The 13221-nt window shown below is 60.9% G+C and overlaps 1 long non-coding RNA gene and 1 gene segment (V, D, J or C); both read left to right on the top strand.

Annotated features, from left to right (window-relative positions):
• LOC140640584 (immunoglobulin gamma-1 heavy chain-like) overlaps positions 1 to 7927 on the top strand; it is a 146992-nt gene extending 139065 nt beyond the window's left edge. The window contains 4 exon segments of the C gene segment in view: positions 6256 to 6546; positions 6836 to 6892; positions 7019 to 7348; positions 7455 to 7927. Coding sequence covers positions 6256 to 6546; positions 6836 to 6892; positions 7019 to 7348; positions 7455 to 7783 — 1007 coding nt within the window.
• A 752-nt stretch (positions 7928 to 8679) lies between these two features.
• Positions 8680 to 12290, top strand: LOC140640593 (uncharacterized). The gene is made up of 2 exons (XR_012037319.1): positions 8680 to 9357; positions 11053 to 12290. It is a non-coding gene; the product is annotated as an uncharacterized lncRNA (long non-coding RNA).
• The last annotated feature ends 931 nt before the right edge of the window (positions 12291 to 13221 follow it).

Raw genomic sequence — 13221 nt, 5'->3', positions numbered from 1 at the left:
AGGCTGCAACATGGCCTGGGCTGGCTGTGGGGGCCCAGATAGGTCGTCCTCCAAACACCCCATGTTAGGTTAAATTATTTCAACCTGCCACCATGGGTGGAGACAGGGCAGATGGCATTCTCCTGGGAGGACAGGACAAATCCCAGGGCTACAGCCACACTGCTCGCTGGTCAGGGCACAGAGAGGAGCCCACCAGGGTTGGGGTCCCTGAGGACCCAGGGAGGGCTGGTGTCTCTGGGCTGGAGGGACCAGGCTGCAGGCATTTCCTGAACAAACAACAGCACATGGGGCTGACCTGGGCCTCCTGGGCTAACCCCTAGGGACCCTGGGTATCTAACATACTCCACCCACACACACTAACATGAGCAGTCCTTGGCTCTGTGTGGACTTCCCCCAGACCCTGTAAGACAGAAACCACCCAGAAGAAAAGGGAACTCTGGGATGCAGGCCAGACCATTTGGTTTCGAAGCTATGTTAATATTTCCAGGGCTGCTGGGACCTAGGAAGGAAGGCTGTGGGCACAGAGCTCAGCCACAAAGAGCCCTGGGGCGGGGGGGGTTGTCAGGGCAGGGATAGGGCAGGCTGCAGGGGGACTGAGGCTGCAGGAAAGCCATGGCCACAGCCTGGACCGAGATGAGTGGAGTGTGCCCGGAGCCAGGACAGAGGGAGGGAGGTGGGGCAGCAGAACCAGCCACAGGACCTGAGGAGACACCAGGCCCTCAGGACCCATGGAGGCAGCAGCAGCTGAGCCGGCAACGGAGAAGGCAGGCCGCCCGTGGGCCTACATGACATCCCAGGAACACATCGGTTGAGTGCGATGGGACAAGCACACCCAGCCAACATGGGTGGATGCATGACACACTGATGTCTGGGGGAAGGACCTGGACCATCAAGGAACATGACGGGCCCGGTGGGCAGGAGCCTGAGGGCTGCCCTTCATCACACCTGCAGGGGCCCAGGCCTAGACTGCATGAGCCACTGAAGGAGCAATGTCTAGATGGACAGGTGGGTCCCAGGTGAGGATGTGGGGGGGCTACTCACCAAAAGAGAGGAAGACACCCCAGGGAGCCCGGGGCCTGTCCAGGTTAAGGAAGCAGCTCAAGCCCCCGGGAGGGTCACAGGTGAGGGCCAAGCAGCCCTGAGCTGCATCAGATGAGCAGAGGTGAGTTGAAGTGGAGCAGGGGGACCAGCATAGGCTTGCGGGACCCAGAGCCCAGGTCAGCAGAGGGGCTGAGGGGTGGATCCACATGGATGGGAGCCCAGGGCTGAGGGCAGGATCCAATCCGGGACACAGGGTGGGGGGTGGGACGCAGGGCAGGGGCAGACCTGGAGCACACAGAGACTGGGGTGCAGCTGACAGAGCTCTGGGGACAGATCCCAGGACAGGAGGGTGGGGGATGCAGTGTCCAGGAGATCCTGGGACCAGGAGAGAGCAGCCATAGGTGAGCAGGAGCCACGGGGGGCAGCATGAGCAGAGGGTTGCCTATGGATCCCAGGGAGCAGGGAAGCTGGTGTAAGGGAGCAGGGGCAGGTGGGGGAGTAGGAGGGGCAGGGGTCACCCCATGAGGACACGGTGCAGAGGAGCTGGTGCAGGTGACCAGGGCAGGTGGGGAAGCAGGAGGGGTAAGGGTCACCCCAGGAGCTCAGGGTGCAGGGGAGCTGGTATAGGGGATCAGGGGCAGGTGGGAGAGTAGGAGGGGCAGGGGTCACCCCAGGAGGACAGGGGCAGGGGAGCAGGTGCAGGTGAGCAGAGCAGCGGGGAGAGCAAGAGGTGCAGGGGTCACCCCAGGAGCTCAGGGAGCAGGGGGCTGGTGTAGGGCGCAGGGGCAGGTTGGTGAGCAGGAGGTGCAGGAGTCACCCCAGGAGCTCAAGGAGCAGGGAGGTTGGTGTAGGGGAGCAGGGGCAGGTGGGAGAGCCGGAGGGTCAGGAGTCAGCCTAGGAGCTCAAGGAGCAGGGGGGCTGGTGCAGGGGAGCAGAGCAAGTGGGAGAGCAGGAGGTGCAGGGGTCAGCCCAGGAGCTCAGGGAGCAGGGGGGGCTGGTTTAGGGCACAGGGGCAGGTTGGGGAGCAGGAGGTGCAGAGGTCACCCCAGGAGCTCAGGGAGCAGGGAGGTTGGTGTAGGGGAGAAAGGGCAGGTGGGAGAATAGGAAGGACAGTGGTCACACCAGGAACTCAGGGTGCAGGGGAGCTGGTGCAGGGGAGCAGAGCAGGTGGGAGAACAGGAGGGGCAGGTGTCAGCCCAGGAGCTCAGGGAGCAGGGGGGCTGGTGTAGGGTGCAGGGGCAGGTTGGGGAGCAGTGGGTGCAGGGGTCACACCAGGAGCTCAGAGAGCAGGGAGGCTGGTGTAGGGGAGCAGGGGCAGATGGGGGAGCAGGGGGTGCAGAGGTCACCCCAGGAGCTCAGGGAGCAGGGAGGTTGGTGTAGGGGAGCAGGTGCAGGTGGAGGAGTAGAAGGGGCAGGGGTCAGCCCAGGAGCTCAGGGAGCAGGGGGGCTGGTGTAGGGCGCAGGGGCAGGTTGGGGAGCAAGGGGTGCAGGGGTCACACCAGGAGCTCAGGGAGCAGGGGGGCTGGTCTAGGGCGCAGGGGCAGGTTGAAGAGCAGGGTTGCAGGGATCACACCAGGAGCTCAGTGAGCAGGGAGGTTGGTATAGGGGAGCAGGAGCAGGTGGGGGAGCAGGAGGTGCAGAGGTCACCCCAGGAGCTCAGGGAGCAGGGAGGTTGGTGTAGAAGAGCAGGCACAGGTGGAGGAGTAGGAGGAACAGGGGGCACCCCAGGAGCTCAGGGTTCAGGGGAGCTGGTGCAAGGGAGCAGAGCAGGTGGGAGAGCAAGAGGGGCAGGGTTCACCCCAGGAGCTCAGGGAGCAGATGGGCTGGTGCAGGGGAGCAGAGCAGGTGGGAGAGCAGGAGGGGCAGGGGTCACCCCAGGAGTTCAGGGTGCAGGGGAGGTGGTGTAGGGGAGCAGGGGCAGGTTGGGGAGCAGGAGGTGCAGAGGTCACCCCAGGAGCCCAGGGGGCAGGGGAGCTGGTGCAGGTGAGCAGGGAAGGTTGGGGAACAGGAGGGGTAGGGGTCACCCAGCTCAGGGAGCAGCACACCTGAGGAGGTGAAGGGGCTGGTCAGGGAGCAGGGGGGACAAGGGTCACCCCAGGAGTCCAGGGAGGGAGCTGGGGAGCTGGTGCAAGAGACAGGGGTAGGTGGGGGAACAGGAGTGACAGGGATCACCCCAGGAGCTTATGGATCAGGGTGTGAGGAGGCGAAGGGGCAGGTGGGGAAGCAGGAGGGACAGTGGTCACCACAGAAGCCAGGGAGCAGGCTAGTTGAGGAGATTAAGGGGCAGATGGGGAAGCAGTAGGGAGAAGGGTCACCCCAGGAGCTCAGGGAGCAGTGGAGCCAGTGCAGGGGAGGTGGTGCAAGTGAGCAGGGGAGGTGGGGAACAGGAGGGGTAGGGGTCACGCCAGGAGCTGAGGGAGCAGGGGAGCTGGAACAGGGGAGCAGGGGCAGGTGGGAGAGCAGGAGAGGCAGGGGCCAAACCCTAGGAGCCCAGGAAGCAAGGAGCTGCTGCAGGTGAGCAGGGCATGTGGGGGAACAACAGGGGCAGGCATCATCCCAAGAGCCCAGGCAGCAGAGGAGCTGGTGCAGGGGAACAGAGCAGGTGCGAGAGCAGGAGGGGCAAGGGTGACCCCAGGAGCTCAGTGTGCAGGGGAGCTGGAGTAGGGGAGAGGGGCTGGTGGGGGAGCAGGAGAGCCAGGGGTTACCCCAGGATCCCAGGGAGCAGGGGAGCTGGTGTAGGGGTGCTGGTGTAAGTGAGCAGAGTAGGTGGGGAACCGGAGGTGCAGGGTTCATCCAGGAGTACAGGGAGTGGGTAGCTCATGCTGGGGAGCAGGGGCAGGTGGGTGAGCAGAAGGGGCAGAAGACACCCCAGGAGCGAAGGGAGCAGGGGAGCAGGTGCAGGTTAGCAGGGCAGGTAGGGGAGCAGGAGGGGCAGGAGTCACCCCAGGATCGCAGGAAGCAAGGAGATGCTGCAGGTGAGCAGGGTCAGATGGGGAACAGGAGGGGCAGGGGTCACCCAGGATCTCAGTGCTCAGGAGAGCTGGTGCTGGGGAGCAGGTGCAGGATGGGGAGCAGTAAGGGCAAGGATCATGCCAGGAGATCAGGGAGCAGAGGAGGTAGTGCAGGTAAGCAGGGCAGGTGGGAGAGCAGGAGGTGCAGGAGTCACCCTAGGAGCTCATGGTGCAGGGGAGCTGATGCAGGGAAGCAGGGACAGGTGGGAGAGCAGGAGAGACAGGGGTAAGTCACCCCAGGAGCCCTAGGAGCATGGGGAGTAGAGGAGATGAACTGGCAAGTGGGGGAGCATGAGGGACTGGGGTCACCCCAAGAGACCAGGGAGCAGGGGAGCTGGTGCAGGAGAGCAGGGGTCGGTGAAGGAGCAGGCAGGGCAGGGTCACCCCAAAGCTCAGCGAGCAGGGGAGCTGGTTAAGGTGCGCAGGGCAGGTGGAGCAGGGGTCACTGCAGGAGCTCAGGCAGCAGGGGAGCTGGTGTAGGGGAGCAGGGCAGGTGGGGAGCAGGAGGGGCAGGGGTTACCCCAGGAGCTCAGGGATCAGGGGAGCTGGTGCAAGACAGCAGGGGCAGATGGGGACAGGAAGTGCAGGGGTCACCCCAGGAAACCAGGGAGAAGGGATCGGGTGCAGGGGAGCAGGGCAGTAGGGGAGCAGGAGGGGAAAGGGTCACCCCAGGAGCTCAGGCAGCAGGGAGCTAGTGCAGATGAGCAGGGCAGGTGGGGAGCAGGAGGGGCAGGGGTCACCCCAGGAACCCAGAAGCAGGGGAGCAGGTGCAGGGGAGCAGGGGTAAGCGGGGAAGCAGGTGGTTCATGAATCACCCCAGGATCTCAGGGAGCAGGGGAGCAGGTGCAGGGGAGCAGGACAGGTGGGTAGCAGGAGGGGCAGGGGTCACCCCAGGATCTCAGGGAGCAGGGGTGCAGGTGCAGGGGAGCAGGGCAGGTGGAGAGCAGGAGGGGCAGGGGTGCACTCAGATCTCAGCTCAGCGAAGCCCAGGAACATGCCCCATCTCAGAGGCCCAGGGGGGCAGGGAGGTTCCACCTTGTTCCAAAATCTCAGCACCAAGGCCTGAGCGCCCAGCGGGGCTGCACAGTGCAGCGGCTGAGCCGGCGCCGCCCATGCAGGGGCTGAGGGTCAGGGCAGCTGAGCCTCCTGGACTCAGGGAGTGTGAGGCAGTGAGGCCGGGTGGGGAGCAGAGCCTCACCAGGAAGACCTTGGAGCCCAGGGGAAGGGGGGCCACTCTAGGAATGAGTGAGCCACAGGTTTCCAGTAAGGGCAGCAGTGCAGTTCTGCAGACCTTGAGACCGGCCCGGGAGGAGGGTCAGGGCCAGCCGGGTGTCGGGGTGCAGGGCCGAGGATCCAGAGGTAGGAGAACAAGGGGCCCATGGGGAGCCCCAGGCAGGGCTGCCAGCCATGGTGGGCATGCGAGGGCAGCTTCAGGGCCCTGAGCTGAGCAGCGGGGCCCAGTGTCCAAGGGGACAAGCCGCCGGGTGGTGGCATCTGAGCTGCAGCCTACTTGCTGTCACCATGCAGGAGGGGACAGCCAGGGCAGGGCCACGCTCCCTCCCACCCCGAGGAGCGCACAGGCTCAGGGCAGCCCTGGGTGCGGGAGGCCTGTGGGAGCTGCCTGGGCCCCAGAGCAGGGGTGACAAAGGCTGGGGCCAAGGCAGGAGCTGCCCTGAGGGACGTCAGGAAGCCATGCCTGGGACAGTCCCGACGGCTCGGGCAGGGACGGGATCCAGGCCCAGGTGCTTGGCTGCAGAGCTGACCCAGACATCGTGGAGCCTGGAGGGCACATGGTAGCCCAGGATGAGAGCTCCATCCTGAGCTCCATCCTGAGGGGCCTGGGCAGTGCAAATCCCTGCTGGGGCAAGACGCAGTTGGACGGGGATAGCAGGCCTGGGCTCAGGAGACCAGCAGGAGCCCACTGGGCGCAGGGCCCCCAGGTCAGGGCTCCCACAAAGGCTGTGGTCAGGTGGGGCAGCCAGAGAAAACCTGAATGGGGACCCAGTGGCCGAGGCCCTGGGGATGTGATCCAGGTGGTCACCCAGCACTGTCCAGGCCGATGAGTCCAGCTTCTGTGGCCACAGCGAGCTGGGCCGCACGCTTGGTGTGCAGACTCCCTGAAGCATGTGGGCGTGGTGCTCAGAGCCACCCCAGGCCAGGCACCCCTGAGACCCTGGGGGTCTCACAGCCTCCTCTCTTGCAGCCTCCACCACGGCCCCCTCGGTTTTCCCACTGGCCCCCAGCTGCGGGTCCACTTCCGGCTCCACGGTGGCCCTGGCCTGCCTGGTGTCAGGCTACTTCCCCGAGCCTGTAACTGTGTCCTGGAATTCCGGCTCCTTGACCAGCGGTGTGCACACCTTCCCGTCCGTCCTGCAGTCCTCAGGGCTCTACTCCCTCAGCAGCATGGTGACAGTGCCCTCCAGCAGGTGGCCCAGCGAGACCTTCACCTGCAACGTGGCCCACCCGGCCAGCAAAACTAAAGTAGACAAGCCAGGTGAGACGTCGGACCTCAGAGAGGGGTCCACTTGGGGACAAGCCAGATCAGCTGTCCCTCCCAGACCCACGTCACCGGGGAGTCACCTCAGTGTCCCCGTCCTCAAGGCCTCCCCTTTCTGGGAAGGTGTCCTCTGGGCGTGGCTGCCTGGTCCAGATGACCACAGGCTGCATTCCCCACTGTATTCCCAGGACCCATTGGGTGCCACGGCTCGAGGGTCCCCTAAGTTCACCCCAAGACCTGTGCCCACACCAGGCCCCCAGTAACCCCCAGTCTGCTCTCTCTGCAGTGCTCAAAAGAGAAAATGGAAGAGTTCCTCGCCCACCTGATTGTCCCAAATGCCCAGGTGAGTCAGCAGGGCCCTGCTCTGCATCCCAAGCCGATGGTGCACACCCAGGCACAGCCTGATGGGCTAATGGGTGTTGGAGAAGTCCACCGAAGTGCTACCTCATCCTTGTGTCTTCCATTTTAGCCCCTGAAATGCTGGGAGGGCCTTCGGTCTTCATCTTTCCCCCGAAACCCAAGGACACCCTCTTGATTGCCCGAACACCTGAGGTCACATGTGTGGTGGTGGATCTGGACCCAGAAGACCCTGAGGTGCAGATCAGCTGGTTCGTGGACGGTAAGCAGATGCAAACAGCCAAGACTCAGCCTCGTGAGGAACAGTTCAATGGCACCTACCGTGTGGTCAGTGTCCTCCCCATTGGGCACCAGGACTGGCTCAAGGGGAAGCAGTTCACGTGCAAAGTCAACAACAAAGCCCTCCCATCCCCGATCGAGAGGACCATCTCCAAGGCCAGAGGTAGGCAGCAGGGCATAGGGGCTGCAGGGAGGGAGAGTTGCCCTGTAAATTGATACCAGTCCTCCACCCTGATAGTGACCATCTGTGCTGATCCTTTACCCCATAGGGCAGGCCCATCAGCCCAGTGTGTATGTCCTGCCGCCATCCCGGGAGGAGTTGAGCAAGAACACAGTCAGCTTGACATGCCTGATCAAAGACTTCTTCCCACCTGACATTGATGTGGAGTGGCAGAGCAATGGACAGCAGGAGCCTGAGAGCAAGTACCGCACGACCCCGCCCCAGCTGGACGAGGACGGGTCCTACTTCCTGTACAGCAAGCTCTCTGTGGACAAGAGCCGCTGGCAGCGGGGAGACACCTTCATATGTGCGGTGATGCATGAAGCTCTACACAACCACTACACACAGAAATCCCTCTCCCATTCTCCGGGTAAATGAGCAACACGCCCGGCACCCAGCAAGCCCCCCACCCTTGGCTCTCAGGATCCCATGAGGATGCCTGAGCCCCCATCCCTGTGTACATAACCCCGGGTAGGCACCTGGCATGAAATAAAGCACCCAGTACTGCCCTGGGACCCTGCACGCTGTCATGGTTCTTTCCGGGACAGAGCCCAGGACACCCGGGCACTGGGTGGTACGGGCAGGCCAGCTCTGAGTCTAAGGTGTCACCATTGGTGGGTGAGCTCTGCACCTCGAGTGGGGAGGGCTGCACAGGCTGCCACAACGTGGGGCCAGGAGCCGCCTGAGCCTGGGGAGCGCACTTTGCCAGAGGTCCAGCCCCTGTGGGCCCTCAATCCAGCCAGAAGCTAGCCAGGGCTGGGGTGTGTGGACGGGGATGGCAGGAGTTGTCCCCTCCAGGAACCCTCAGGGAAATGAGCACGCAAACCTTCCCACCTCTGTACCGAGTTGTGGGACACTGGCCTGTCCTCATGCCCTGGGCTCCCTGTCCCCTGAGCCTGCGGAGAGCTCTGCTTGGCAGCTCTTGTCAACACAGTAGCCATGCTTGTCCTGTCAGGAAAAGACAGGCCCTATTTGCCCTCAGACATGACACTCCATCCATGTACAGTCCCCCACCCTACCTCCAGTGAGGAGGTCCCACCTGAGTTCATCCCCCTGGGCCAGGCCCATCCACTCATGGGGACACTCACCCCGTGCCCCAGTGGGGCAGAGGCAGGTGGCCCTGAGTGCCCAGGGGAGGGACCATTGGAGACCTCCACATGGACACTGAGTTCAGATCCATTGAAAACAAGCCCATCGTGCTGAGCACCGCCACCTTCTCAGTAACACACACAGACACACAGACACACAGACACACACACACACAGACACACACACACACACACACACACAGACCTTATACCCTGGGTCCCACACAGGACCAACTGCAGTGCCCAGAGAAGAGCCAGTCTTAGGAACCCTCACCATGGGCAACACCCTGGTCCCCACCCCTTCCAATGCCCATCAGTTGCTCAGCAGCTCATCCACACACTGTCCACACCGACCTGCCCTCCTCTGCCCCAGGGAACCTACACCCCCTCTTGACGTGCACAAAACCCCCACAACCCAACTTATCCTGATGCTCTCACACACTTGTTCACTAGGGACACTCCCTGTCACTCTGGGCCCTTTTTTATTCTCCGCTGACCCTCCCACAAGAGCCTGGACCCCCAGGGCAAGAGGAGGTGTGGCAGTCAAGGCGCCTTCTCCCCACAGGGTCCAACACAGGGCAGAGCAGAGAGGGAGTGGGTCCTCCACTGGCCTGGCCAAAGCGGTAGGGCTGGGGTGCTGAGGCTGGCACCCAGGGTTGCAGAGGGTTGTGACTGTCCCTCAGGGAATCTGCCCCTCTGCCGGCCCAGTACTGACCACCCCCTTCCTGTCCAGAGCTGATCCTGGATGACAGCTGTGCTGAGGACCAGGACGGGGAGCTGGACGGGCTGTGGACCACCATCTCCATCTTCATCACCCTCTTCCTGCTCAGCGTGTGCTACAGCGCCACTGTCACCCTCTTCAAGGTGGGCACACCCATACTGTCCCCGGACTATAGCCCACTGTCCCATCACTGCCCTCACCATGTGCCTGCACGGACCCCACAATGACATGCTGACTCCACTCTGTTGGCATATTGACTCTTTGCTGTGCACTCACTTCCCCTCCCTATCCACACAATGTCCCCACACTGTCCCCTCATTTTCTCTTCATTGTCCCCACTCTGTCCCCACACTGACTTCTCACTGTCCCCTCACTCACTCATCACTGTATCCATTGTCTCATTTCTGTCCCCACACCATCCCCACACTGCCTCTTCATGGTCCCAACGCTGACTCCTCACTGTCTACATACTATACTCATACTGCCCCCTCTTGATCCCTCACTGTCCCCTGATGTCCCATCATTATCCCTCACTGCCCTCTCATTGTGTCCCACTCTCCCCACTCTGTCCCCTTTCTCCTCCCTGTCTCCTCACAGTTCCAACACTCCCCTCACTTTCCCCTCACTGTCCCCACACAGTCCCCACCCTCTCTCCTCATTTCCCCGCCACTGTCCCTTCTTTCTCCTCAATGTCCCCACAAAGTCCCCCCACTGTCTCTTCACTGTCGCCACAAAGTACCCTCACTGTCACCTCACTATCCCAATACTGTCCCTCAAAATCCCCCACAAAGTCCCCTCACTGTCTCCGCACTGTCTCCTCACTATCCCCACACTGTCCCTTCACTGTCCCCACACTGTCCTGTCACTGTCTCTTCAATGTCTCCTCACTATCCCCCCACCGTTCCCTTCTGTCACCACACTTTCCCAAACTATCCTGTCACCATTCCCACAATGTCCCTAACTGTCCGCTTATTGGCCCGTCACTATCCTCTCACTGACACCTCATAGTCCCCACACCATCCCCACATTCTGTCCTCACTGTCTCCTCACTCTCCCCTCACTGTTCCCACAAAGTCCCCTCACAGTCCTTTCACTGTCCCTCACAATCCCCACAAAATCCCCCCACTGTCTCTTCACTATCTCCATACTGTCCCTCACTGTCCCTAAAGTCTTATCATCTTCTCCTCACTATCCCCACACTGTCCCTTCACTGTCCCCACACTGTCCTCTCACTGTCTTCTCACTATCCCCACACAGTCCTCTCACTGTCTTCTCACTGTCCCCACACTATCCCTACACAGTCTCCTCACTGTTCCTCACTGTTCCCTCACTCTCACCACAGTGTCCCAAACGCTGTGCTCACTTATGCCTCACAGTCCCCATACTGTTCCCTCATATTGTCCTCACTGCCTCCTCACTATCCCCTCACTGTCACCACAAAATCCCCTCACAGTCCCCTCACTGTCCCCAAACAATCCCTCACTGTCCCCACAATGAACCCAAAATGTCCTCTCACTCATGCTTCACTGTCCCCACACCGTCCCATCATCTGTCCTCACTGTCTCCTCACTAACCTCTCACTATCCCCACAAAGTCCCCTCACACTCCCCTCATTGTCCAAACAATCCCCACAAAGCCCCCCTCACTGTCTCCTCACTATCTCCACACTGTCGCTTCTCAGTCCCAACCTTGTCCTCTCACTGTCTGCTCCCTCTCCCCACACTGTCCCTTCCAGGATCCCCTCACAATACCTAGCCTTGGGGGCAGGAGCTTGGTCATGGAGGGAGGCAGTCTGTGGGGGTCCAGGCCAAGCTCACACCCTCCCCTCCCTGATGCAGGTGAAGTGGATCTTCTCATCAGTGGTGGAGCTGAAGCGCACGATTGTCCCCGACTACAGGAATATGATCGGGCAGGGGGCCTAGGGCCAGCCCTCTGGGAAGGATGTCCAGAACTGCCCTAGACCCCATGTACAAAACGGGTGCCTAGGTGTGTACCGCTTGGCCTGCTGCCAGGCCTGCTCCTCTGCCATCTGACCTTGCCACCCTCTGACCTCACAGCCACCCTGGGTTTTCACCTCCACCATCTGGCCTCATGGCCACTATGGGCTGCATCCTGACCCCTGGTCCACTGTTTGGAGAACCAAGGGAACAAAAAGAATGCCTCCAACCTGAGCTGATGGACGCCTGCTGGCCCCTCCTAGCAGCCACCAAGATACACCTGGGACCATGTGGACACTGAGGCATAGGGCAGTATGGCTCTCAGGGGATGGCCCCTGGGTAGACCAGCATGTTGATCCCCCAAGAGGCAGATGGCAGTGAGTCCAGTGTCTATCTGGGCAGGGTATGGCCTCTGTGCACACCCTATCCAGACCAGGCTCCAGAATGCAGGATGTCCCCAGACAGGCACGTTCTGGCATGTTGAGAGGAAGCCATGGGTCGCTGTCACCCAAACGGAAACTCCTGATGTGTTGCTAATGGTCAGTCACGTCTTCTCCAGAAGGAGGAGATCATAGTGAGAGGGCCCGGGTCTGAGGCTGCTGCAGAAGCCCCACAGCTGCTGGATGACAACACTTGGGGAAGCAGTGATGTCACCCAGACAGGCCTCCTGGAGAGGGGCCTGCTGACCTGGTCCCAGGCAGGAGGACACAGGCTCCATGGACAGAGCTGGAGGATCTTGGAGGGCCAAGGCAGCAGACCAAGCCCACTCTGTCCTTGGCCTGGACCTGAGTCCCATGGGGCAGGAACTCCTTTTAGCTTGCAGTTCCGGGGAAGTAGCAGGGGTCAGAGAGAGTGCCCATGGCCATGGGTAATGGCTGGGGAACCCCAAGGCCTGGATCTCTGCCTGTCCTAGAGCTACTGCCAGGTGGGAGCCCCTACATGGCCTGAGACAGCCGTGCCCGGAGGAGAAGCAGAGCCCCCGTACCCCCTGGGAGAGAATGTGCAGGGATCATGCAAATGAAAGCCACTCTTGTAGCTTGGCTAGCTTGTTTTAATCTCTTTACATTTCTGGAGCTTATTAATTCCTTACAATTTCTTTCTTTTCTTGAAGACAATAAAATCTTTAAAAATTCCAGAAATCACTGGGGAAAGGCTTCCTCTGTCGATGGGCGAGTGAAATCCACAGCCATGCCACATCATGCATTGGCTCCCTCCAGCCGTAGGAATTGGGTGGAGAGCAGACCCAGCCTGGGGCTGGAGGCACAATGGCTGCCCGCCTTGGACGTGGACAGAGCAACGGACATGTGTTGGGTGTGTATTAGTTAGTGCAGGCTGCCAGACAAAGATCCCGATTCTGGCATCTTAAACCACATGCATTTATGCTTTCACAGTCCTAGTAGCCGGCAGTGGGAGATACATGCCTCACAGGGCCCCTCTCCATGTCCTCCCTGGCCGACCTCCTATACTGCCCATATCCTGACACCTGCTCTTACAAATACAGAAGTTCATGTGGAAGAACAGCAATGCTGATGGGGCTAATGACCTCCTTTCACCTTGCTACCTCTCAAAGAACCCATCTCAAATGCAGCCACAATCTGAGGTTCAGGGTCACGACACAAGACTTGAATTTGGGGGACATATTTAGGCCAATGCAGGCTGGTTGTGTCCAGGCACAAGTACCAGATGGGATCACTGGTGAAGGCCAGGACAGGCAAGGCCATGGGGAGAGCATTGGCAAAGGTAAGCAAAGCAGGACACCAGTCAAGTGATCAGGGCACTGGGTCAGGAGAGACCCTAAGGGGATGTTGTGTGAACTCCACCTGGGGACAGAGTGACAGTGTTTTCCAGGTAAACAAGGAGTGAGGGTAGGCAGGGCACCAATGAATACTCAAGAAGGGTTGTTCACACGCAGGTCTACTCAGGCCGCAGATCCAGGGCCAGCAATTACAGAGTCGAGATTCTGGCCTTGTGGTGACTGGGAGGTCTCAGGTCCAAGAGAGATGCCCCTGGATCATAGGGGACACACACTACTCAGAGGCAGAGGCAGGACCATACTTCCCAGCTCTTTCA

This window comes from Canis lupus, chromosome 9 (genome assembly GCF_048164855.1).
Source record: "Canis lupus baileyi chromosome 9, mCanLup2.hap1, whole genome shotgun sequence".
Taxonomy (NCBI): domain Eukaryota; kingdom Metazoa; phylum Chordata; class Mammalia; order Carnivora; family Canidae; genus Canis; species Canis lupus.
The sequence above is the reverse complement of the archived record's forward strand: the minus strand, read 5'-3'. Positions and strand labels throughout refer to the sequence as shown.